This window comes from Agelaius phoeniceus, chromosome Z (assembly GCF_051311805.1).
Source record: "Agelaius phoeniceus isolate bAgePho1 chromosome Z, bAgePho1.hap1, whole genome shotgun sequence".
In the NCBI taxonomy this organism is placed as follows: domain Eukaryota; kingdom Metazoa; phylum Chordata; class Aves; order Passeriformes; family Icteridae; genus Agelaius; species Agelaius phoeniceus.
The window spans coordinates 46864718-46891256 of NC_135303.1; the positions used below are offsets into that span (position 1 = coordinate 46864718).

The 26539-nt window shown below is 40.1% G+C and overlaps 1 protein-coding gene across 1 annotated transcript in view; it reads left to right on the forward strand.

Moving 5' to 3' along the window:
- Window positions 1-5724: 5724 nt before the first annotated feature.
- The window catches only part of ACO1 (aconitase 1), a 36727-nt gene continuing 15912 nt past the window's right edge, over window positions 5725-26539 (forward strand). The window contains exons 1-7 of the mRNA XM_054651860.2: window positions 5725-5915; window positions 17375-17498; window positions 19217-19385; window positions 21520-21657; window positions 23016-23085; window positions 23172-23355; window positions 26337-26476. Coding sequence (XP_054507835.1) covers window positions 17402-17498; window positions 19217-19385; window positions 21520-21657; window positions 23016-23085; window positions 23172-23355; window positions 26337-26476 — 798 coding nt within the window. The 5' untranslated portion in view covers window positions 5725-5915; window positions 17375-17401. The remainder of the gene's footprint in view (window positions 5916-17374; window positions 17499-19216; window positions 19386-21519; window positions 21658-23015; window positions 23086-23171; window positions 23356-26336; window positions 26477-26539) is intronic.

Sequence of the window (26539 nt, forward strand, 5' to 3'; positions counted from 1 at the left end):
GCTCTCTGCCCTCAGAGGCAGGAAAATATGTCAGAGAAGCATCCATCCTGACTGTGCTATGTCATAGGAGATTTGATCTCCTCTCTTCAAGAAGCCTTGGAAGCAACTAAGTAGAGTACTCTTAAATTGTGATTGCTGGTTTTATTCAGCATGTTAATTTGCTGGGGGAAAACTGAGGAATCAAAAAGCAAAATACTAGTACAAACATCTTGAGAGAATAGGCAGTATCCAATTTTTCACTGAAAAGTAGTTAAGAACAGTCTCTCATGTTTAGGCATAACAATAAGTAAAATGTTACAGAAAAAAAGTCCACCATTAGGGTGCAGCAAAGGAATTCCTACTGCTCTTCTGTGCATCTTTAATGCTCTTTGAGCAAAATGTGTATGTATAGGCAGCATAAAATATGGACCTCTTTTCAAAAAGCATGTTTTCCATTGCTTTCTATAATGTGCCCCTTGTTTTTAATAAAGTTTTAGATATCAGAGCAACTACAAGCAATTACTAATCAGTACAGGGAATGAAAGGGTAGTGCTGCAGTGAATGTCCAAGGTTGTTACATTTACCAGTCACCAAATGCATGTAGCAAGCATGTAGTAGGAAACAGGTGCCTCTTAGGTAAGGGTTAGGGAGTGTGCGTGCAAGTTCTTTAGACAGGTACAGTGGCAAAGTGAAAACTGCTGTCTTAGACTAGTCACATGATAGATGGTAAATTGCCTGGGCTCCAGAGATTGTTTCTTCTACCAACTTTCTGGATTAGTTTACTCCCACTTCATCCTGATCTATCAGATGAGTAACATGTTCTGCCAGAGTCCTGAGCTCAGTAAGGGAGTGTTAGTGCTACTGCAACACAAACTATGAACAGCATAAGTCCAGGCTTACTGTGTGCAAGGGTGTTGTACATTACCTATACACCAAAGGTTTAAATAACATTTTGAATATCAGTTGTTTTCAAATGAGCATTCACAGGAATCTAGTCTGGGTTAGTCCTCTACACTATTCCAAATATGTAAGGAAAGACACTGGTGGTCAGCAAAGACTTCTGCATTTACTGCAAGTTATATCATTACTCTTGAAAGGGACAAGAACAATCCTTCCACTTCAATGGTGCAAACAGTTTTTCTTTCTCATGCTCTGTACAGCAACTATAAGCTGATCACAGATTATCTACTTTGGAAGAAATTCTCCAAAAGCATTACATAGTCTGGTGCTGAAGGTGCAGTGTTGGCAGTGAAGAGTTTTACTTATCTCAGACAATTTTTTCTTCAAGTCCCTTTCCTTCAGTTCCTGTGGCACAGTCAAACAAATGCTTTTCTTCTGCAAGAAAACAGTAGGATTCCTTGACAATACATGTTTGTGAGTTTCTACCTGGGACTAAGAGGAGGATCTGAACTCCCAAGTCAATGCCCTCTCACAGGAGTGACAACAAGCCTCCGCTGAACCCCATTAAACCAGCAGATGGCAGAACTTTAATCTTTGTTTTGCCGCTGAAATCGAAGTTCAATAAATGTAACTGCAATTTTCTGAAGACTCATTTAAAGAAAGACAGTTAAGTAAACCAGTGCTAAGATCAGAAGCAAATTATAACATATTTATTAAAATATGCCAACCACAGAATTTCCTTTGGAGAATACACAATCATCTAATTAAAGAGGAAGATGCAGTAGGCCCTCACTTAGTTCGATAACCAGAATCTACTATGGTATTTCTGAGACGTCATCTGGGAGCTCTCAAAATCTCTATTTTCAGACTTTTACTTCTACAATTTGAACAGCTTAAAACAGTCATGACTAACAATGAAATCTCACCACTAACTCCTTCATGAGCCACCAAATATATTTTCCTGTAATCAGGACAAGCTGTAAGCCATAACCTGCAAGCTACTATCTCCCTATCTCTTCAGTTCATTCACAGATGGCTTCCCAGAGTCAGGAACACTTTTACTGAGTGTTGAACTCATTTGACTATATAAATTCATATGTTTTGTAAAACATAGTATGTTAAATGATATACCCTTAGGTGCTGCTTATAGGAACACAACACTCCAGAGCAAAGCTCAACAAGCTTTTTCATTATACTACAGAGAGCCAGGAAAAGCAGGACACATGCAGACACTTCTTTTTGCTGACAGCTCCAAAGCTGGGTCCTCTAGGCTGCCAGCTCAAGTTTATTGCCTCCCTGTCTGACCTATCCTGGCCCAGCTTGAGACTGATTGCAGCAATCCTGTGATTGCAGCAATCCTCTGATTGCAGCAATCCTGTGATTGCTGTGGTCAGCTGAGCCTGCATGGAAGATTGCTACAACACTGAAGTCTACTGCTGTATGTTAAGGCTTTATTGACTGTAACAAGCCTAAAACAATCTCTTGGCAATTCAAAGCATTTTAAACTTCTTGACAGGATTGGAAAGAGTGAAATATGTTGAGACACAACAGTGAAGTCAGCAATTGAACAGATATGATGTGCTCCCTGGACTTCCAGGATGTTGGTGAATAACCTCAAAGAACACTCCAAAAGGAATTTGATATTAGACAAAGCTTCTTGGAAATGGATTTCAGTAAGACAGAAAGGACAAAGGACACAGGTGCTCATCTGTTGTGAAATAATTTCATGAAAAACCCTAAAAGCACTCTAGAATGCACATGACTGCAACATGAAAGGCATTGTTATTCCTATTTGCATCAATTTTCACTGCAAGAACAGAAAATAATTTTCTTTAATCCTGATTTAGCACAATGCATGATTGTCCAAGAAAACTGTTGGACATCCTTGCAATCTGATCCTAAACCCAAGAACCGATTTCAGTAAACATCTTCCTACAAACAATAGATCTAATATAGTTCTCACCTCCTGGCAGCCTTGGGAGAAAGGCAAACCCTCACTTTTTTAGTCATGTGCTAAATAAGACACATTATTGTAAACTGAGCCCCAGTGAGAAGAATAGTAAAATGCTGGAAACACCAGCAATAACATTCAGACAGCATTGCCATAAAGCCTTGAATGAACAGCTTGTCTTCCAATCCCATGATAGCCTCTGTGTCTTTGCAAAGAATCAGCAGCGGCTGAAGCAGTTCTGTCTCTCTTTCTGGGACACAGAATCTTCCCTTCCCTACTGTCAACCTCAGGGGCCTTCCCTCCCTGCAGAACAGAAAGTACAAACCTTGCAGACACTCGCTGGGAAAAGTCAGAGCTGATGCATGGATTTCCCATTTCTGTTGCTGACCTGCTATTTTCACTAGTGTTTGCTTTTAGTCCAAGAGATTTTAGGTCAATCAGATCTTGCAGCAATTGCTTTGGTATCTAGGTATGGAGGATTTTATTCATGATTCAAAACTTAGTGATATACATGGGCCTTGGAAGTTTCTTCTGTTAGAAACAGCAACAACAACAACCAAATTAAAATTTTAAAATTTTCTTTTTAAAAGAGGTGACCCAGAGAAGCATTATAGGACTAAATCCCACAAAGAGGAACATATTTGAAATGCCTTTATTACTATTAATTATATACAAAAATAAAAACGTCTATCAAATAATGAAACATCTAAAGCTCTAATAGGTTTTAGAAATTCTCTGACTTTTCAGACCATCAGAGTAATCTACTATTTTGTGGTGTCATGTAGAAACATGGGCTTCCACCTTCAAGAGCCCAAAGCAAAACTACAAACATAACTGTGTTCTGCCAAACTCAGTCTTAGGAACCTCTCTGGCCAAAGGTTTGAAAACAATATTATGAATTAATGTCCAGTTCCATGTTAACCATCTGGTAAAGCAAATCATATGTTCTAAAACTCAATAGAATTCTAAAAGAAGAACTTAGTGCAAGTGAATTCTTCCAGGTGGTATTTATGCTGAACAGAAAGCAGGTCAACCTGGAAGCAATTTTGAGCAATAACTCAAAAGTACTATATGTTGCAGATTACAGGCTATTTAGAGGTATCAGGTCAGAGAATAGGAGGTTTAACTACAGATAGTCCCAGGAAGTCTCAACTGTTCCAGTGAAATCAATACCAGGTATGTCAAAGCCAGGATTTCCATATTAAGTGTAAAAAAAAAAATCCTACTCAATGTATCTTCTTTGCTAGATCTTGGTGTTCTTCCCATTGATTTCTTCTGGTCTGACAGTTCCAGCTGGATAGTGTATGTAGGCAGGAGGATCTGTCAGTACAGGTCAGTGTGGAGGAATCCAGCCCACAAATATCCAGGTGAGACATAATGGGCATTTTCTACGTTTCATTCTTCTTTACAAGTTGAGCTAAGCACTTGCATTTTCACTTACCTGAGACTTGCTCCTCTGCAGCAAAGCCAGCAGGTAATTCAGTTTGCTCTTAGCCTAAGCTTTCTTCAGGTAAAACCAAAACATTATGGACCTTTTTTTACTCCAACTGTCAGTGGTTAGCATGTCTCCTAGCCAGTGACCTCCAAGACCTCACCAAGACTTACAGAATATTTACATTCCTTACATGCAACTCTTCTCTACTATGTATACAATTATTTTCCTGGAATTAGATAGATACTTTTTAGTTTTCTTAATTGTTAAGCAAAGTTTCCTGTCTGACTATCCAGGAATCACTCTGGCAGGCACACTCCATGTGACCACGTGAGCTGGAACGGAGGTCACTTCACAATGGTGGCTCCAGTGAGCTGAGAGGTGCCCTGTTTGACTCCCTACACACCACACTCGCACCCAGTCAGACCAGATTTCCTTACTGGCTGGACGCCAGGCTTCCCATGACAGAGTCTCAGACTCCTGGATTCTTACAATGGTTTAATCATGGTGCAGTGACAAAATAACAGCTCATGCTGGTATCTCTGAGGAGGGACCCTGAGCAAAGCAAACCCTGGGCTTTTATACCTTCACAATCTAAGCGTGTGAAACCCTGGGGTCTTCCAGCTGAACCATTGGCTCCTGCTCAGTGTCACTCAGTGTCTGCTCACCTAGCTGGGCCACAGGGTTTTTGTTGGGTCAATGCCAGTTCCTAGCCTCTTGTTTCTGGCTCCTGCTATCCAGAGCTCAACATGCTGTCCCACTGCAGCTATACCCTAACTAGTTGCACTGAATGTATTCTTCAACATTATTCAGGCCCAAACCATATACTGTTCTACTGGGAACATGCTGGACACTGATAAAGTCTCCATGGCACTCAGCTATGGGGGTGATGTAAATTATGTCCTCTAGGATGTTCTCTACTCTGATATTGTTCTTTAATATTGACGTCATGATATTGATCTTGACCAGCTTGCAAGTAACAGCCTGTTTCTGCCAACAGCCAGGACAATCAGCTCTCTTCCTGCCAAGAGAAACAACAGGACGTCCCACTCCTATTGCAGTACCTCGAGGATGAGGATGCAGTCCTGTGTGTCAGGTGTCCTGAGCGACACCTGTTTCCAGGCTTCACTGACAGCACCTCTGGACTCCGGAGTCTGGGCAAGCGCTCGGGCTGTGAGCACATGGTGCACTTACGGTCGGCACAAGGCACATTACTGCCCGCACCCTGCTGCCCATGTCACAGTGCCCGTCTTTCTGATAACTCTCACCGCAGCAGATCTGGCCTTGACCTCGGTACCACCCTCCTGCCCACCCTTCCACACTCACAGCGCTCCCTCTCCTCCTCCTCCATCCAGGGAAAGTGGTTGACCGAGGAAAGCAGCGGCTCTCTTCGGGGCCAGGGCTGCGGGAGGGAGGGGTGAGCCCACCCTCCCCGCGCCCCCTCCGCCGGGGTGGTCATCCGCTCGCTCGTCCTCCCGCTCGTCCTTCCTCCCTCCCTCCCGCTCGGGCGGCTGGCGGCCATCCCGCTGCCGCTCCGGCCTTGGGGCGCGGGGCGGAGCCCGCCGCCACCGCCCCTTCCCTGTGCCTGCGCCCGGCGGCCCCTGACGGCGAGCAGCGGTGGCAGCGGCGGCGGTTTGTGCTCCTCGCTCCCCGGTGAGTGTGGGCCCCGCCGCCTCGCTTCTCTCCCCCCCGGCGCCGGCGGCTCGGGTGCCTGGGAGCCGCTTCTCCGGCCGCGGCGTGCCCGTTCTCGGCGGCCGCGGGGAAAGGTTGTGGGGCGCCCCTCGGGGTAGAGCCGGGACGGGAGCGGGCCCGGGCGGAGGGCGGGCACCGGCGGCTAGCAGGGCCCGTTGGCAGGACGGGGGATCCTGCCGGCTCCCGGCCCCGGCTCCCGCGGTGGGGGCTGGAAAGAGTCGTTGGATGCTGCGGACGGAAGGCGGCTCTGGCGGAGCAGCCTCTGCGAGCCACCATCTCGTAGCGGCGGCGGGCTGTGCCGCCCCCGCCGCGGCTCCGGGCCCCGGCTGGCGAAATCTCCAGCGCCCGGCTTGGGGCCGGCTCACAGGGAGTACAGGGGGCGGCTTTTGCAGAGCGGCGAAAGAGGAATAGATTCAGCTCGAGAAGAGCGGGCGTGGAGGAGAAGTTGTGCTGCCCTGTCCTCATGTAGGTGAAGCTTTAACATTGATTTTCCTCCTGGAACTGCTCGAGCCTTGTCTATTGGTATTTCAGTAGTATCTAAATAGTGGAGGATAGTGTGAAGTATACCTATTAAGCACGCAGCAACTCCTCTGTGTTGGAAAAGACCTCAGTAGATCTGCAACATAGGTAGGACAAGGAAAGGATGAAGGAAAATAATTGGAAGGTGATGGCTGTAAGTGTTGGGTTTTAATATTTTTGGGTGACAAAATAATCTGTTTCATGTTCATGGCACAGACAGCAGGTGCAGGTGTTCTGTAAGAGTCCTGGAGGTCATAGCACAGATGCAGGTATTTGCCTTCTAATTTAACTTGACTTAGGTCTGTGGCAGTGGAGATGCCCGGTTTCAATAACTGGATCAGGTATATTTGGATCAGACCCTGTTCATGTTCAGTATGTTTCCACGTCTCATAATATCACCACAGTTCCCATTTATTTTTTAACTGGAGGTTGTACTTTGATATTTAGTTTCCACCTCTAAAGCTAGTAAAGGTGGGGGGAGGGCGATAAAGGGCAGGACGGAGAGAGCTGAACTTTAGTATTTTTTAATATCAGCAGGAAACTTGGTCTAAAACAGAGGATTCTCTCTCCAAACAATTGGAATTGAATTAATATCTCTGAGCACTCAGTGCTGTTGCTATTGTTCAGACTGGCTTTATCAATCCGCAAAACCGAAGTAAAGGAAGACCACCCTAGTGAAATATTAACACTGGAATGTTTATTTTAGTAATGCTTTGCTTAAAAGCAATTGTGCTTCATCAGAATGTCCTAATAAACTTCTGGGGATTGTTACTTCGTGCTTCAAAGAAAGTAAGACGAGTGTAATGGGCAAAGAGTAGGAAGTGCAGCTGAGTCTTGTGCCTTCCAGGATCTGTGGTGTGTGTGAAGATTTATTAGGAAAATTATCAATACTTTACTCTTCTCAGACTTTATAAGATAGAGGAGATTCCCAGAGAAGCTTTCCATGTAAAAAGAAGTCTGATCACTTAGCAATGCTTTACAGAGAACATCATGCAGACTGTTGCTGAATTGAAAAGACCACAGGGCTTTCAAACTGCAGGTTTTTGTCATATCATATTTGTAATTTAGCACCTTTCTTTCTCTCTGGTTGTCTTTGGCCACTCCAACTTTGATACTAATTGTTTTTATAGTAACAGTGGAAGAGCCAAAACAATAAATGCAGAAAAATAAAGAAGAAATAACATTTGCATAGTAAGAAATGGAACAAATCTCTTTTGCCAGTGTTTTCCAGCATAGACTCTCACTGTAGCATTGTGAGAGTAAGAGCTGGAAATTTGCTCCCTCCTTGGAGTAACAATCTACTTAAGCTAAATGGTAAGATGTTAATTGAAGAGTGGTCCCTTTGTGTCGTGAAAAATAGAGAAGGTAGAGAGGAGTCTTAATTGTATGAAAATGAGATAATTTTTTTTCGGGGTTTTTGCATTCGCTGCTGCCTTAGGGATTGATTAATTCAGAAGATTTCCTCTAGGTTTTTGGCACTTCCTTGAAAGAATTGGGACATCCCACAGCTGTAGGGTCAGGACTTCAGATGCTTGTGAAAGCGAGTGTTAATTTTGGTTGCTGGGGTTTTTTTTTTTTGCCTACCCTTTCTGTGTGAAAACTGTTATAAAAAAGGTGACTTGAAATATTTAGTGGAACTTAATTTGCCTCCCCAGAAAGCTTGGCCAGAAAACTCTGCTAACAGCTAGTTTGAGTTCATGAAATTGTATCAGACACACTTGTTCTCCTTACAGACTGAAGCTGTGGGTATTTGAAAGCTGGATTCATCTGCACAAATAGTTGAATAGCTGCTGAGATTACCAGTAGAAGTTTTTGGTGTGAAAAAGTTATCTTTATTTTCAGACAACAAATTCAGGATTTGTCTGGAAATCTTGTGTGTGAAAGTTAGGACCCCACAGTGTCAGATTATTTCACAACAGAAGTAATCCTCTCATCAGTTCTTCATCCTGAAAGGATCCTTCCACCTACACATCTTCAGTAGCTCTGAAACAGTTCAGATTTCAAGTTGCAGAAGAAGAGTTTTCAAGGTCTTGAGAGAGCAGTTTATAGAGCTCATATAATGGTAATGCCATGAGTACAGGGCTGATTCACAATACTCTCATTTTGTTTGTCTTTCCCATGTACCTCTCCTGCATTTCTTCACCCTTCATAGAAGTCTTTTGAAACTTACAGACCAATGCCTTTTGACATTGAACCAAAATTCTATACCAAATCTTTGTACACTTGCTCTGTATTCCACATTTCTTGCAGCACTTCCATGCTGATTTTGTGTTTTTTGTAACTAACACTGAAAGCTAGTTCTTTGTTAAAACTGGTCCAAGCTGCATATTTGTTAATGAACAGTCTAAGAGTACTAGCATAGGGTAAAAAAGCAGCAAGTTTGTATAGAAGTAGAAAGTAGGTTAAAGTTCAGAGCTGCTCTCCCAGGAGGTAGGAAAGAAATTTCAACACCTTATTTTTCAGTGTTTGGTAGTCTCCAAATAAGCTTCCTTTTATTCTTGGGTGTAAGGCTGCTCATTTTCCTGTAGCAAAAAATAAAAATTAGTCTCTACTTTTATCTGGGCCACTCAGTGGTGAGTGTGCTGAGAAAGCATTCCCTTAACACTTACACCTGCTTAATTATGATCTGGATTTTGTTAAGACTAGATTGCATTTCAGAGGCTGTCTGAGAGCTCATGAGAGACACTACATATGTGTGCTCACCTGGGTTACCAAAGGCTGGTGAGATCTATACAAGAGAAGTGTTTTGACTGTCCCTCTAATCTATGTTGAGGTGAGAGAAGAGGTAGCATTTGGCTTTCTGGAGGGATGATGTGAAGGAGTTTAATATCTACATTTTGGAACTGGGCACCTAAACTTCCAGCTCACTTGGAGTCAGAGTTACTTTAAGACCTCAGTGTTTGATTTCACAAACTCGATCTCTGACCTAAACTTTCAGTTCCAATGTGTGTGATACAGCATTGCTAGCAAAGTGCAATGGTCAGAATACTCATGACAGCCTATGAAATACACAGATTATGGGAATATGCAATTAGCAACCTGTTTGGTGTGTTGGAAGTTTAGCACTTTATGGATCTGAATAAGTAAGTATTTTAGCATTGCTGTCAAAAGTTTCAGGCAGCAGGAGAAAGCAGGAACATCTGCAATCCAAAGCTCTGTTTGTTTTAGTACAGTGTTTCTCTTGAGCATTAAAGTTGAAAGGGGTTCTCTGAAACTTTGCCTAGAGGTTGTTTAAGAAACCCTCCTTTTCCAGTACTGCATTTTTTCCAGTGTGGAATACTGATGTAGTTTATACTGGCAGAATAGTTGCTCAGTCATCAAATTGTTAGTGGACTTCTCTTTAAGGATCTATGTGTAATGATGGACCTTTCTGTGTAACAAAGAAACACAAAGATTCTTTCTGGAGTCTCTTTAAACACTGAAATCTCCTCAGTGTCTGTTAGCAGCAATGGAACAGCATTTATTTGTTACATAGTGGCCTTATCTGCACAGGTAGAGTGTTAAATAATAAGAGCTTCTCTAAATCAAAAGAAGAAACGTGTATTTATTGCAAGAGTAATTGCACTCATCTGTTCTTTGTACATCCAAGAGTAATTATAGCATTTTATATTTTTATAAAACAAGACTCTGCTTGTTCTACTTCTAGTGTTGAAGTCTATCCAAATGCTAGGGGCATGTGTGGGCTTGAGGGTTTTTTTGCTTATGGTTTGTGTGGTTGGGTTTTTGCCATTTTTTTGATGGGTAGGTGGGGTTTTTTGTTACTGTGTTGTCATGTGTGTGGTCATCTCTATCTGTCTGTTGATTTACCCAGTGTAACAAAAACATTTTTCTTAGGCAATTTGAATATTTAAACTATTAAAAAAAAAATCCTGCCACGTGGATGTATTTATTAGAACTTTTTTTCCTAAACTGACTTGAATTATGGATGGATTTACTTAGTGAAGTTTTCTTCTTTAAACACCAGACTGATACTGAAGAGAGGTTGCCTTTCCATATAAAAAATGCAGGCTTTTGTCAACATGCTTAACATGGGTATTCTCCTTCCTTGGTTATTGGATAATTGCACCATGCACAGAACATGGTGCAATTCCAATATGATGGAAATTCCTATATGCTGGACCTCCTCAGAGATCTTTCTTCACGGCTATGCCATCTATAACTTAGGTGAACTGGAATTAGTCATCAACTTTTTTAATGTGGGCTGCTTGTTGAGTAGAATGTGAAACCATGAGAAGAGCTATGAGAAGTTTTAAAGGCCCAGGGGAAATGAGGAATAGCCCTTAATTAAATAAGTGCTGTTCAGTTATATGTAACTGCTAGTAATGTCATGAAGTGCATGCTCAATGTTGTGATGCAGAATTTAAAACTCAGTATCCTGCTGCTCTGCTGCAGCTCCACTTAGATTTTTTAAGTTGTTTGCTTTTGCTATTTGGAGGTGCTCGTTGCAAACTTGGCAGCTAAGTACAGATACATACAGTGGCACTCGTTTGAATGGACAAAACCAAGGGAAATAACTTGTGGGCACGGGAGTGATAATTGCATCAAAAGGTGGTAAGATCAGATCCAGCATGGATGAAAAATGTTGCATTTTTCAAGCAAGGCCATGGATATTACCTATATCCTGCCTTATCACCAGGAAAGGACTTTTACCATGGTGGTCCTGCCAGCTCACCTCTTTTTTTCCCCAGTTTTCAGTTGGAAGTTTCATCACAGAAACATCATATTTTGTCATGTTTCTTCAAGTACCAGCAAGTCTGAGCTTTCCCCTTTTTCTTGATGACTGATAAAATTGCATCTTTGCTTTGCCTGAGTGTAATCTTTTTAGCATTTCTAGAGTCTGGTAAAATGTTGAAATTAAATCGCTTCTTTGCTGAGTGTGTGCTTCCCAGTGATGGCCAGGAATTTACCCACATTTCAGGAAAAAGAGCATTTAATACTTGAAATCTGTTTTAGTTAAGATACCTGGTGTTTAGTTTTATGTAGTGATGTCTAAAATTAACCTCTTATCATTGGTAACATAGGCACCCTTTCATAATTGGAAAGACAGCAACTAAGAAACCAAAGATGGAATAGAAAAAAACAATTGTTGAAACATGTTTCTCCAAGTGAGATTAAATATATGTCTGTGCTAAAATGCTGAATAACCATGGCTGTTCTGTTGCTACTTTATGCCCTGAAGCTTAGACAGAAGTTTTCTCATCCAGAGCCTTTTTTCCCTTCTGCAGATCAAACAATCTGTGTCTTTGGTTTATTGTCAGGTACTTCTGTAATAAAAGTGGTTATTACTAATCATGAGTCTTCCGTAAACATTTGTGTTGTGTACTACAGAAAGAGCATGGTTTACTGTCAGCATGTATGTAGGAAACCACTCTGTGTGCTACAGTTTTCTCCTTTTCTGCATGGTGAGAGATGAGTGGGATGCTCTGATATCACTAAAACCCCCAAAATAATACATATTGTTGATAGTATGGATCTGTTTACAGTCAATGAGTATACATGATGCTGTGTTTTTTATAAAGAATCTCTTTTTTTTCACATGTGAGATTGCTGCTTTTAATCTGACTAGCTGTTCTCAGTTTCACCTTCAACTCTAAAGAGAGTAGAAAAAGATGTCTAGAACAGTTTTCAGATTTTCTCAGATATAGCAAGAGACTAAATACATTTTTTCCTTCTCTGTGATCTTCATGAGATAATTTATGCAAGTGTAAAGATATATTATTATATTTTTTCAATTCCATTAATATCAGTAAAATTTATCTGTTGTCTTTGTTCCAAATTACAAAACTGCTTTTAAAAGGGATCTGAAGTAGAGTCAAGGAGTCACTGTCAATCAAGAATGTGGTTTAAACTGAACCAAGTCCTTTTCCAATCAATGTTGTTGAGATGTGACCAGTATTGTGTTTATGTTAGATACTCAGAAAGGTGCAACAGCTGAAGATTTGAAAGCACACATAAAACATACCTTGAAATATCCTGTGATTTTTTTTTTAAATAAAAGATTTTAAGTTTCTTACTTAAAACCTTTTTATGGAAATCCCCATGAGACTTTAATGTACTTTGAATGTATCTGATGTAGTTGATTAACGAATAAGAGAAGACAAGGGAAGAGGATGGACAGACACCTTTTTCCTTCTGTCCCCTTGGACTTGTGCACATTTCTTATGTCATGATCATCAAGGGGTGGGTCCTTCAGGACACCACAGAGATAACCACAGGCAGTACAGCCAGCAGGCATCTTTGCAATGATCTTTTGGTGCTAGTGAACATCTGAGGTCTCTGTGGTAAAAGCTGAGTTTGCTGGCACACTCAATACAGATGAAGTGAGGAGTGTTATACTAAGATTTTGTTTGTTCAAAAAGACTTCTTAGAGTATCACAGTGTAAAACTTGTGTTTCCAGAGAAATTTGAACTGTGTCATATATAGGGATGCAAACAGCAAAAAACAGCTGTTGTGGCCAAGGGTTCATTCTCTGCCCTAAAAGGCAAGATGTTGCATTTGCAAAACACTACTTCCTTTTTTTATATTTGGAAAGTTATGGCCTTATCCAGATAAATTTGTCCCTCCTGGTATTCATGGTTACAGTCTTTCTGTACTTCTGCTTCTCTGAGGGAGAGGGAAAAAACAGAAATCAGACTTTCTGTGGTGAGCTAATCTGCAGTCTGGGTGAATTGAGGTGCCTTCTAACAAGAGATTGAGTGTGGTGGCACAGTAATAAGCTGCTGCATTGATGTAACAAGGTGAGTGGGAAACAATATTGGTAGGGAGTTCAGATTCATAGATGATCAGCATTAGTGTGGACCAGATTGTGGGTGTTCTCAGATTTTTAATAGTAGGCACTAAGGAAGGGCTAAAATCGAAATGTTGTTTGTCTGGTACACTTCATACAAGTCATGCAACCCTTTAAGGAGGTTCCAGTATCTTGAGATTACCTCCATTGGTCAGAGCATGGTGCTAATAATGCCAGGGTTGTGGAATAGAACATCATATGGGCCATTTACTTGGACTTTGTGATCCTTGTGTGCCTGCCAACTCATAATATTCTATGAGTCTGTGTCAGTAATGAGATGCTCCTTTTTTAATGCTATTCTGCATTTTCACTTTTGAATAATCCTTTTTTTTATTTTTTTAATGTAATCTCCACACGAACAGTTTTAAGGTTGTTGGGCAGAAGATCAAGTGCTTGTTTTGGTATTTCTGAGCAGGTATCAATGTGGTCACACGTTGGCCATGGTCAGTGTGTGTGACCCTGTGTGCTGCACCAGTTCCAGGCAGACAGATGTCTGCTCACCCATGTTTGCATATTTATATTTCAGTGCCTGCAAAACATGAATAAATATTCATTGCTGTAATCACAAATTAACCTGTATCAAGTTAATAAAAAAATTAACCTGTATCTATTGCTAATCTGTATCAAATTATTAAAAAGTTAACCTGTATCTATTGCTAATCTGTTTCAAGTTAATTAAAAAGTTAATCTGTATCTATTGCAAGGATGACTTCAAAAGTTTTGGTATATTCAGCGTGCAGAGGATCTCCCCCAGATTTCTTTTTGACAAATCACTAGTTTAGAGTTCTGTGCTGTGGCAAATTGGTTTATAATTTACTGTGTGGAAATAGTAGTTGGTATGACTGAGCTTCCCTGTCTTGTGAAATTTACTACAGTAATACTGCTAGTTGGTATTTTTTCTAGAGATTTTACCTCTTTTCAGGTATTCTTGAATGGCTTCCAGGTTTGTAACAGTGTTGTTCATGTCAGTGTGACGAGGCAGATGAAAAGAATTTGTGATTAGGGCTTGGTTAGCCAACAGTTTGGCTTATTTGTGTAAATCACTGATGAGAGGATATTTGTAGTGAAGTATCTCATACTGTGAGCTGCTCAGGGAAGAGGGTGATGTCTGATAAGTAATGTTAACATGTAGATAATGTGTCATAGCATCTTGAATTTCTGCTGTGATTTGCCAAGACATGGACTTGGATGGAAAATGTTCAAACTGCAGTTTATACTTGGATAAGAATATGTGAACCGAGTACAGTGGACTCATGGTCATATCATATTAATGATCTGCTTTATCTGTCAGTGGATATCCGAATATTTTCTATCTATGGCTACTCTTAAACTTTCCCATGAGAAATTGATATGAATAAAATAAAGTTCTCAAAGTGGAATGCAAAAAAGTAAATCTTAACAGGAGGGTAGCTGGCAAGAAGAGGAAGGAAGAAATTAATTTTGATCATGCTCAGTTGTAGAAGCACAGAGTTTGCTTAGAGGAATAGCTAGTAGCTCATGCTGATTAAAGATCATGACACCTAAAACTTTAGGGGCTTGTGTACAGGGTGAGTATTTGCAAAGCTGGGAAAAGGAGTTTCAGAAATAACTTGTCAATGGAAATGTGAGAGATGATACATTTGAGGTTGTGTGTGTGTTTGCAGTCTGTTCATTTGCCGACCTTCCAGCTTCCCTGGGCATTCAACTTTTTATCTAGAAACATCCATTATTTTCTTTGAAAGAATTCTGTAAATATTTCTTTCTCTACATTATCTTGCTGCTTTACACCCTGGACTTTCTTTTGTTACCATTTCCGCTATTTCTCTTAGGTTGTCTTCTAAGAAAAAACCTGAATTTTGAATTTTGAAAATACTGGAATACTTTAAAAACCCCCCATAAATGTGTTCCACATATTAGTATTTCCTGAACATTGCATGAAACTAGCAGGTGAGATAAATAAATTAATTCTTTGGCCATGCTGTGTCTGTTTTTAACAAGTACTGGACTTTGTGCATCCTTTTGTACCAGTCTCCAAGGCCTGTCATGTGTATCTCCTGCCTTGTTGTGAATTTTCTCATTTGAAAACCTGGGGCAAGAGAAGATAATGGTACTTGAATGAAGACAGGAATTGTACTCTGGGAAAACAAGGGATCTGAAAATCAGACCTTTGGTTATCTCTCTACTAAAAAAAATTTAATCATGACTGGGAATGTTGCCAGGCACTGCAAGAGAATTGTTCTCACTGTTAAATTGTTAGCTTGATCCTTGGCATGTGTTGGTTTAAGCCAACGCTTCCAGAAGAGGCTTGGGCAGAGTTCAGGTCTTCGGTGTTCCTAGGAAGTGTTCCATTAAGTAGTTTGTGTATGGTTAACCTTTTCTGGACATTAAGAGATATTTCTGTAGTGAATTTAGGCCCCTTGCTGCTAGTTGGCCTTGCAAGGGGATTATCTTAGAGCCTTTTAATTTCTGTATGTGAACCTAAAAGTCCTAGGTCCCAGAGGAATGTGTTATCCAGTAAACCATTAAGCCACAAAAACCAGTAAATCAGTAAGCAACAACAAAAAAAGAAAATATCTCAAACTAAAATGACATTTACAATAGAGCCTATGTAAATTTTCTTTTTGTGGTGACCCTAACAAATCTTTCTGAAATTAGGAGAGTTCTTTTTGTCTCTGATAGCATTTATAATCTTAGTCTGTAATACTTTCTGTCTCAAATAATAGTGTTTTCTGGTTTTCTTAAATTGTTTTTAATTTTGAATGTAAATGTCTGTCAGTTAAGCTTTAGATCAATGCCACTTCTGATGGTTTTGGCTGGGATACAGTTAATTTTGTCCCTAATAGTTAGTATGGGGCTGTGCTGGGAATACATTTGATAACACAGGGATGTTTTAGTTCCTGCTGAGCAGGGCTTACACAGAGCCAAGGCCTTTGCAGCTCCTCACCCACCCCTCCAGCGAGGAGGCTGAGGGTGTGCAGGGAGCTGGGAGGGGACACAGCTGGGACAGCTGACCCCAACTGACCCAAAGGATATCACACAGCATGTGGCATCATGCTCAGCATATAGAGCTGTGAGGAGAAGGAAGAGGGAGATGTTCAGGGTTATGGTATTCATTTTTCCAAATCACCATGAGACATGATGGGGCCCTGCTGCCCTAGAGATGGCTGAACTGCTGTGGAAGAAGTGGATGTATTCCTTGTTGTGCTTTGCTTGCAGGTCTAGATTTTGCTTTATCTATCAAACCACCTCTGTCTCAACCCATGAAATTTTTCATTTTGCTGCTTTGATTCTCTTCCTTTTCCTGCCAGAAAGGAGTGAAGGAGTGGCTGTGGGTGCTTAGTTGGTGCCAGGGGTTAAACCACAACACACTTTAGAAATGAGACTGTGTTGTCATGGCGGTTTGTAAGTCACAGAGGCACAAATGGCTGTCTAGAAGCAGCATAAAGAAGAGAATAATGAAGACATTAAATTTCCTTTGTGAAATTGTGTCCAGAGGAGGGCAACAAAGATGGTGAAGGTGTCAGAGCACAGGTTCTCTGAGGAGTGGCTGAGGGAGATGAGGTTGTTTAGCCTGGAGAAAAGGAGGATCAGGGGAGACCTTACCACTCTTCAGTTCTCTGAAAGGAGGGTGTAGCCAGGTGGGGACAGTCTGTTCTCCCAGGCAGCCAGTGACAGGATGAAACATATTCTCAAGCTGTACCAGGGGAGGTTTATATTTGATATTAGGAAAAATTTATTCCTGTCATTGGAGTAGGCTGCCCAAGGAAGTGATGGATTCATCATCAGAAGGTGTGTGTGTGTGGCACTTGTGGACATGGTTTAGTGGTGGATATGGTGGTGCTCAGTTAACAGTTGGACTCGATGGTCTTAGAGGTTGTTTCCAGTTTTTAAGATTCTATGATTCTAAACCATGTGGTATATCTGTATTTTTCACAATACTGCTATCTTCTTCAGACCTTTTATCTCTGAGGACGTGTTACGAGTAGATTTGGGGTGGAAAGGGATGACTGACAGTACCTTTTTCTCTGGTACAGGCCTTTGTGTGTGGGATAGACACATTGTAGGCTGTGGGACATGTACTTGGTATGAAGGACAAATGTAATGAAAATGCCCTTGATTTTTCTTTTGTTTTAGGGACACTAACTAGGGCCTTCAACAACCATGAGCAACCCTTTCGTACGGATTGTGGAGCCACTGGACCCAAAACAGCCTCTGAAGAAATTCTTTAATCTGAGCAAATTGGAAGATGTGAGATATGGTACGTTGACAACATAAGAGAAGCGTTTTGTTAATACTGATAAATAGAACCTGAACAGACTTGGCCACCTTGGATGATACTTGGTCTCTGGCAAGAACTATGAATTCAAAAGGAGAATGTTGGAAACAAAATTTTAGCAAAATGTAATTATTGAAATTCAGAATGACAGAAATATTGGCAAGATCGCAGTAGTATTTCCTCAGCATACTGTGCACACGGCAGTCTTGTTTTTGCTGAGTGGTTGAGGAGAGCTAGGCAAAACTAAGAGTACAAGGCTAAAGGCTGGGAAGGATCTAACACTGATATGTATGACTGAACTAATCAGAAAGATTTTTCAGTTTTGAAAACAGTGGGTAGAGAATCCTTTCTGAGGAGGCTTTTTCCTTAGTTCCTCTGACATTTCCCAAATCTTTCAGTGGTACTGCTAAAAATCTTAGTGTCTGTGCCATTGACTGTGACTTAGAAACTTGAGTATCTATACTTTAGAGTTATCTATGGTGGGTGCTTGGTGTTTCAAAAGGAGACAGGTGATTAAGGAGAATTCAGGGAACAAGAGGAGGAGCATTTTCTCTGAATGTCAGTAACACATATCCATTACAGGCTCCATATGTGACCAGTCAGCTAATGTCAGTCTTAGTGGGCGAAAAGCAGAGAAGAGTCTTAAAGAATAGACAAATACACATTCAGTGTTACCAGTTAATCCATTCCAGGATTCCAAGAGTGATAAACTCCAGATTCTTTAAAGGACAAAGGATGCAATTCTCACTATTCGTCATAAAAAGCGAATAGCTTAGCAGGGAAGGGCAGGAGAAGATTCTAAAAAACCTCCAAACAACAACAGTAACAATAACACCCAAAACTCCCAAATAAACAAAATCCCCCAGAACAAAACTCCCAGCAACAACCAACTCAAATTGTTCTGAATTACTGTGTCCTGAATAATAGACGTGTGTTTGGTTTTTTTTTACAATAGCACTAATGAGGTCTCACTGAGATTAAGTGACTTTTATGTCTTGAGGCCAGCCCTCTGTAGAAAGTTGGAACAAACTTCTCAAAAGATTTTAAAATGTGAATATTTTGAGAGGCAATCAAACAAGTATTATTAAAGTGGACTGGAGGAGGAAGGACTGAGATGTGTTTGGGTTTTTTCTTCACACCCATTCCTTGTAGTAGAGCTGTCAGGACTGCTCCAATAGTATTTTGTGCTATCATCTTTAAATATTTCTGATTTGAAGTAAAAGAAGATTGATGCACAGTCTGACTTTCATTCAGTTTCATCTTCCATCTCCTGAGATAAAGGGACTGCATAAACCACTAAAGCTGTGCTTTCCAACATGGCAGGTAGAAAACTATGCTTTTCCCAGTACATTTATATGTCTGTATTCAGTGACAAGAGTGAGAGCAAACTGCAGAAAAACAAGGTGAGCACAGCATGTTTTCAGGGTTGCTGTGCTATGGAGGATGGAAAAGTCCCTCAGCAAAGATGTCTACTGTGTCACAGGAACTGAGATAATAAACCTACTGAGAGCATCAAGTGGAACAGGTCAGTTAGTACTGACCTCCTGGCCAAGCTGGAAGTGGGAAGAGGGGTTTGGATCATTGGAATAAAGCCTTGTGAGAAAATGAGGACCTGTCTGCCCCTGGCATAGAACTTTGCACTTGCTGACAAATGCCCTAAGCTAAAAACTGAGTTTGTTTCTTGCCTCTTACCCATGCAGCTCACCTGCCATTTTCCATTCGAATCCTCCTGGAAGCAGCGATCCGTAACTGTGATGAGTTCCTAGTGAAGAAAGAAGATGTTGAGAATATTCTCAACTGGAAAGTGATGCAACACAAGAATGTTGAAGTACCATTTAAGCCTGCAAGAGTTATTCTGCAAGACTTCACGTGAGTCTGATGGTCTCCAAAGCAAGGAAGAGGGTCTTTTGAGAGTGCAACAATGCTCAGCTTGGGGTGGAGGGGTGAGCTGAGGGAAAGAATAGCAGTGAGATATTTGGAAAACCCTTTTTCAGCTTTCCTGGATGTCATGCTACAGACAGCACTTGGAGAGGCAAACACTCAGAATAAGAGCATTGAAAAAAACTTTTCTGAGATCAAGAAGTAAATATCTTCACAAAACTTCAAAACAGGGAAAGAAAATTATATTGATAAATTGCATGCAATTGAGGAAGTTTAGTGTTTAGAAGTTATTCTTTGAAGGGGTGGTATTGTCTATTCTCTCTCTCTCTCTCTCTCTCTCACACACACACACACACATTTTTTGTTTGTTTTTTGTTCATTTGGTTTTGTTCCCCAGGGGTTCTTGCTTTCAGTTTTCTATCTATTTCAGTTCTCATTTATAACCCACATAATTTCTTCCTCTTCTAAATCTGTGTTATTATAAATATATTTTTAAGGATTATCTGCTGCTGAAAAAATGAGCATATTATTTTTCCCAGAAATGCAAATTGAGATTCCTACCTAATGGACTCTAAAAAATGAGCCTTGTTATTGCAGTGGGTCCTCAGATGTCAGTAATAATCATATAATAGTCCCTGTTCAATGTGCAAAGTCAATTTTCAGGTGGAACAATAGCATTTAATTGTTCTAATACAGCATTTGACTTCCAAGTCTACTCACTGTTCTTTGTATCTTTGTCCTCTGTCTTTATAAAATATTTTAGTACATCCATGGTAAGCCCAGTGCAGCTACATTGCCAGCTGATTTTCTTCCTCAACGGTAGAGTGTCTTAGCTGTCATAATCTCTGTTACGTATTTTCACAGAGGTTTTCAAAATGCTAGAGACCCAGTACAGCTCAACTTAAAGACATTAGAAAAAATTGGCAAAACTTCAAATGAAGGAAGTGCTTATTTCCTAGCTATTTTTCATCCACTAGCTGTTGTTAATGTTTTGAAAAACTGGAGCAGAGAGGAAGCTGAACTTTCAAGCAAACGTTGTTCCTTCTCTTACTACTCTTCTTTCTTGCCCCTTACTCCTGTTGAGTTTTAAAAATGTGCCTATAAGTCTGCAGAGCAACTGCATTCCTGGAAAATGAGCTCTTGGACAGGCCTCTGAGGACCTTTTTGAAAAAGGCAGCTTTGGCAACTTTCCAAAAGCCATGCAACAATTACATTCAGGTTGTCCTGGTTTAGAATTATCTAACTTCCTAGTTAGGATTATTCTGTATTTATCTTTAGTTGTTCTAAGACTGTAGAAGGATATTGTGTCTGTTCCATATTAATTGTAATTATAATAACATTCATAAGTTGACAAAATAATTCTTCTTCTGTTTTCCTCCTACCCCTCCCCTCAAATTCCCATAGGTAAAATAACACAGAATTTCCTATTTTTCTTACAAAAAGCTTATCCTGGAATGTCAAACTGCTGAACAATATCAGTTAATTGTGTCCAGTTTAGATAATGTGGATCCTCTTTCCTGTTTATTTTTTGGTAATTATTCAGGATTTTCAAGGTAAAATTCAGTAGGAACCAAAAAGCCTTTTACTGCTGTTGTTGCATGGTTTCTGATATTAAAAAAAATTGTAATAACTTCCTTATGGTCAGAGTTAAAAACATAAACCCTTACTGCTTTGGGAAGCTCTTACAGAAATGTAGTTTTTTCAGTGGGTTGCTCATTGATGCCAGATCCTTATGAGCACATCAGAGAACTCTTTTTGTTTTAGCACCCAGCAAAATCAGATAGGTAAGTAAGAGGGTTTTCCAAGTTGGTTGAGGATATTATGGTAGAATATACCTCAGCAGAAAACTGAAGAAGTGTGGGCAGAGAAGCATCAGAAGCTGTGTTAAAAGAAATATTGAAAAGTGTATGATCTCTTAGACAAGTCAAGTATTGAAATTCCAGAAGTTCTGGTTGCTACTCGTTATTTGCTTGCATTGAAAAATGGAGTACAGTTTGCTTTGTATGTGACAGTAGCTGTCTGTTCTGTATCTCAGGACTGGGGTTTTTTGTTTTTGTTTTTGTTTTGTTTTTTTTTCTCTTTTCCAAATTGTTTCACCATGCCTATTTTGTTTCTGTTGTAGTGGGGTGCCTGCTGTGGTTGACTTTGCTGCAATGCGTGATGCTGTGAAGAAACTTGGTGGGGACCCTGAAAAAATAAATCCTATCTGTCCTGCTGATCTTGTGATAGATCACTCCATCCAGGTGGATTTTAACAGGCAGTAAGAATAAAAAAATCACTCTTTACTTCTTAATGGTAATAAGTCAACTGAATCCAGTTACTGGTCATCAAGGTAGTTCTACTGGTTAGCATTTGTACTACAATATACATATGTTAGTATACAATGCTAACATACTGGTAGCATTTGTACTACAACATTCCAGATACTAGGAAATTTTAAAGTTAGACTGTTGTATCAGCTGTGGTGAGTTGCGGGGAGAATTTTCTCTATCTGTGGTGTATCTCTATCAGCAGCAAAAGCCTGTACTAAACTGTTGATAGAAACAGACTCATTCCAGGCCTGTGTTTATTGTATTTCTCTTTAATAATGCTGCATTATTATTAATCACTCAGAAATGGAATTTTTTCCCTAGTACACTTTTTTGACCCCATAGGGGTTTTTAAGAAAGGAAATGTTCTCATTCATCCTTTCTTCCTCACTTTTCTAAGGATAGAGGTGATCTACACTAGACTCAGTTCTGAGGAACTGCTTTCTGCTTCAGTGCCTCCAAGTAGAAGGGCATGAGGCACTGCTTACTATGGCCCCTATGAGTTCTAGAAAGGCTAGAAAGTTCTAGAAAGTCCTCAGCATGATGAGGACAAAGATACCAAGACGCATTAGGATTCACTAGACCTACAGTGAAATAAAAGACCTCTGTATACAGGTCGTTCTGCCCTCCAAGGTACATAAATATGGGCGTACTGAACTAATTTTCCAAACAGATCCTGCAATCACATGTTTTATGGTGGTTTCCTTCCATCTTGAAGTTTTTTGGCATGCAGTTACAAATAATTATTTTTTGACACAGCCTTATTTTATTTCTGTTAACCTCATAAAATAGAGAAAATAGAGATTTTTCTCTCATATAGAGAACATTGGTCAGATTTATGCTTCAGTTCTTTCAAACTCTGCAGATCCAAGTTAGGCAGCTCATTGAAGTGAAGAATTTGTTGACACTGTTTTGAAACACAGAGTCTTCAGACAGCACTCTATCATAGTGACCACAAATGTGGAAGTTGCAGGACAGTTGTGTTCCAGTTTCCTTTACTGCCTTGCTGATTCCTTCTGATTTTGTTGTTGGAAAAGTCACATTTCATTAACATTCAGTGTTGCTTTTCTCAGGCTACAGTATTTAAGCCTGCCAAATGCAGATTAGTATTCACATTTGAAGCAGAGTTCAGGTATTATCTCTTAAGATTTCCTAAATCCTTTTCATTGGTTGCCTGTAGTGATATTAAAATGGTGCAATGGATCAGCGTTCACATTAGCTAATAAATCTTCTTTTCTTTCAATCTTTGACTAGATATAAAATTCACATGGTAATTTTGGTTCTGACAGCTGATAATTTTCATTTGCAGGCCAGACAGCTTGCAAAAAAATCAGGAGCTGGAATTTGAAAGGAACAAAGAAAGATTTGAATTCTTAAAGGTACCGACAAAAATAATCTTATTTGCATGGAGAAAAGTTCCAGTGCTTATGTTGAAAATATTTTACTTTAATTCCTTTTGTTTCAGTGGGGCTCTCAAGCTTTTAAAAACTTGAGGATTATTCCACCGGGCTCTGGGATCATCCACCAAGTGAACCTGGAGTACTTGGCAAGAGTGGTGATGGATCAGGATGGCTACTACTATCCAGACAGCGTGGTTGGCACTGACTCACACACCACCATGATAGATGGCTTGGGGGTGCTTGGCTGGGGTATGTACAGCAGTGTATTGTGAGCAGTCTCTTGGCTCAGGGAGCTGTGGTTTGGGCTCTCGTGAGTTGATCCTGGTTGGCAGATCACCCCCACCCAATCACTTCCTCCCTCCTCCTGCTAGCACAATGGGGAAGAGGACTATTAGTCCAAATGCAAGATAAAAGTAATGGCTAGGGACAAACACAGTTTAAGTGAAGAGGTGTGAGTGCAGGGAAAGGAAATGAAAGAAGTGATGTAAAGGCAGTCAGTCACCAAAGCCCAGCCAGTCCCTCGGCAGTGGCTACTTTGGAAAGCCCACCTCCCCGATTGGTGATGAGCCTGATGTTTTATGGCATGGAATGTCTCATTGTTCAGCTCTCTTCAGCTGTCCTGGCTGTACCTCTCACAGTGTTTTTCCCACCCCAGGTTACTTGCTGAGGGGCAGGGTGAGAAACAAAAAGCATTGATGCTGTGTAAGGACTGCTTAGCAATAGCTAAAATTCTGGTGTGCTATCAACACTGGTTTGGTCACAAATCTAAAACATGGCAGTGTATGGGCTGCTGTGAAGAAAAGTGATTTCTGTGCCAGCTAGACACACTTACATAGCCTAACCCCAAATGCAAGTAGCCTGATAAGGTCTCTTACAGTTATATAAGACTTTGTAACTAAGCTCCCCTTCCTGATAACTGCCTCAGGTGATTTCTGTTACACGTGTTGGCTTTGTTTGGGTTTTTTTATATATTCTTTTCCATTCTGCATTTAAATGACAAGGAAGTAGATAAAGAAAATATTAAATAAAAAAAGAGAATTGAAGTATCACTGACCATCTGATTTTTCTTGTGTCACTTTGCTACTTTAAAAGTGTTGGATTATCCAAAAAGTACTGCAAATACAAAACTGTTAGGTGGAAGGTGCTGAAAATTAAATCTGAATGACTAAATTATGTTTGGAGAGGACATTATGCAAAACAGAACTGTGATGTTCTAATACCAGTTCTCTGCACAATATTTGTTACAGGAATAGATATAAATAATTTATTTTTCCTTGTAGTGGTGAATGGAAGTGCTTGAATTATTGAATAAATAGGTAACTATGGAGTGGAAGTATTTGTAGTGATCCCATACAGTAGCGAAGACTTCAGCTGAGCCTTTATTTTCCTGTGATATGGTGATAGGAGCACTATTGAAACAGCTGTTCTACAAATATGGAACACACTGTGGTTTTAAAGAGTATTTGTTAGCTGTTCATTAATGTGCTTGTAAAGTTCTGAGCACCACATATGGTAGGACTTTCTGATTTTAATAACCCACCTATTGTACTGCAGCAGTATTGGTTGAGTGAAACTTTCTGAATCAAGGGTGAAAGAGTTTCTGGCTTAGAATACAAAGGTAAACAACTTAAATGCATCTAAAGCATAACACCTTTGGGATTAGACACATCTCTTATTCTATATTTGGTTACAGCATATGCATGGAGCCATCGTTTAGATGAAGTTGTAGCACTAAAAGCTGCTTGGAAAAGTGTGGCTCTTAGCTGTCACCCTGGTTTTTTAAGATTTTCTAAGCCTTCTGATGCTGACATTCTTGTAGTGAACTTTCTCACACACTTTCTGTAAATAACTCATTGTTTTGCATTCCTTTATCGAAGAAGAGAAAGTTGATGGACTGTTGGTTTGACCAGTGTCATTGGAGAGGTGGCACTGTCACCCTCCAGTCCGCTGTCACTTTTGGAAAACTATAAATGTTGGAGTCAGAAAATAAACTTCCCTTTTTTCTTCACCTTGAGAACAACGGTTTGAGCTTGTGTTCTTTCGTGTCCTATAGTGACACTTAGCTTCAATTTTTCTCCAGAATATGAAAAGTATGGCTGGACAGAGTCTATAGCATATGGGCTCAAATTCTTGCATATTCTTGGATCCAACATTTTTTTCAGAGGCTGGTGATGTTGAACTTGGTTCGTGACTGTCAGTGGTGGTCAGTCAGTTATTCCAAATATTATTTATTTACTTAAATGTTTAAAAATTATTCAACACCCAGTGAAAGGAGCCACATGATTAGTTCTGTCACAGCATTATCTTTTAAATTAACAGAGGTATAGAATTTTGAATGAAAGAAGTTAGAAATTATTTTTCAGAACTATTCTTAGGTTAAGTGGGAAAAAAGATTGGAGTAGTGATTTGGCATTCATAAGCAGCTATTACAGGCAGTTTTTCTTAACTTAGTATTAATTATACTAAACAAAAAGCAGAAGGACATTTCAGAGAAGAAGATAAATATACGAGGGACTTTCTACAGGCAGACAGTTACAAAACTGCTTGATGGCTTGGCTGCTTAATGCTAAGTTGCTAGATAATAAACATGATGGCTTTGTTAGATTGCATATGACTGACATCTTGATTTGCTACCTTAATAAATTAGCAATATTAAATAGTAGCTGGAATTCTGATAGTGAAGGTGTGCTTATGGAACGGTTTCCAACTACACATTCCTAAACCCTGCTGAAACATAGTGGACATAAGGGAAGATATTTCTGTCTTAACAAGTACCTTTTATGTTAGCATTCTTTAGTAACATTTCTTTCTTTCAAAATAATTTCTGATTTTTTGTTTGGTGACCAGCAATCATGGTCTGTGTATATTTCACTCACAGCACATATTCAGTGCCATGTCAGTGGTTTGTTGCATTACATGTTTAAGATATTAAATAAAAATTTTACATCTGTTCTTGTAAAAGCTAAGCATCCGTAGATTCACCTAGTATCCCATCTAATGGCTTAGGAACAAGGATGAAAATATGAAACTAAATGAAATTTAAAAGCCCGACCTTGCAGGAACAGCAGCAAGATGAGGAATGCCTCTTAGCAGAAGACTCAGACTGTGTGGTTTCTCTCCCCTTTCACCCCTTAAATAGAGCACTCATCAGGCAATTGACTTCACAAGTTTATCTCTGATGTGTTAGTATCTTTCTGAATAGTCACATTGTGTCCTCCTGTTGTGTGCAGGTGTGGGTGGCATTGAAGCAGAAGCAGTGATGTTGGGACAGCCGATCAGCATGGTGCTTCCTGAGGTGGTTGGCTATAAGCTGGTAGGAAACCCTCAGCCACTGGTAACATCCACTGACATTGTGCTCACCATTACCAAGGTAAATTACCAAGATTTGATATTTTGATGTTACTGCTGAGAGATAAATACATTCTGTAGGACA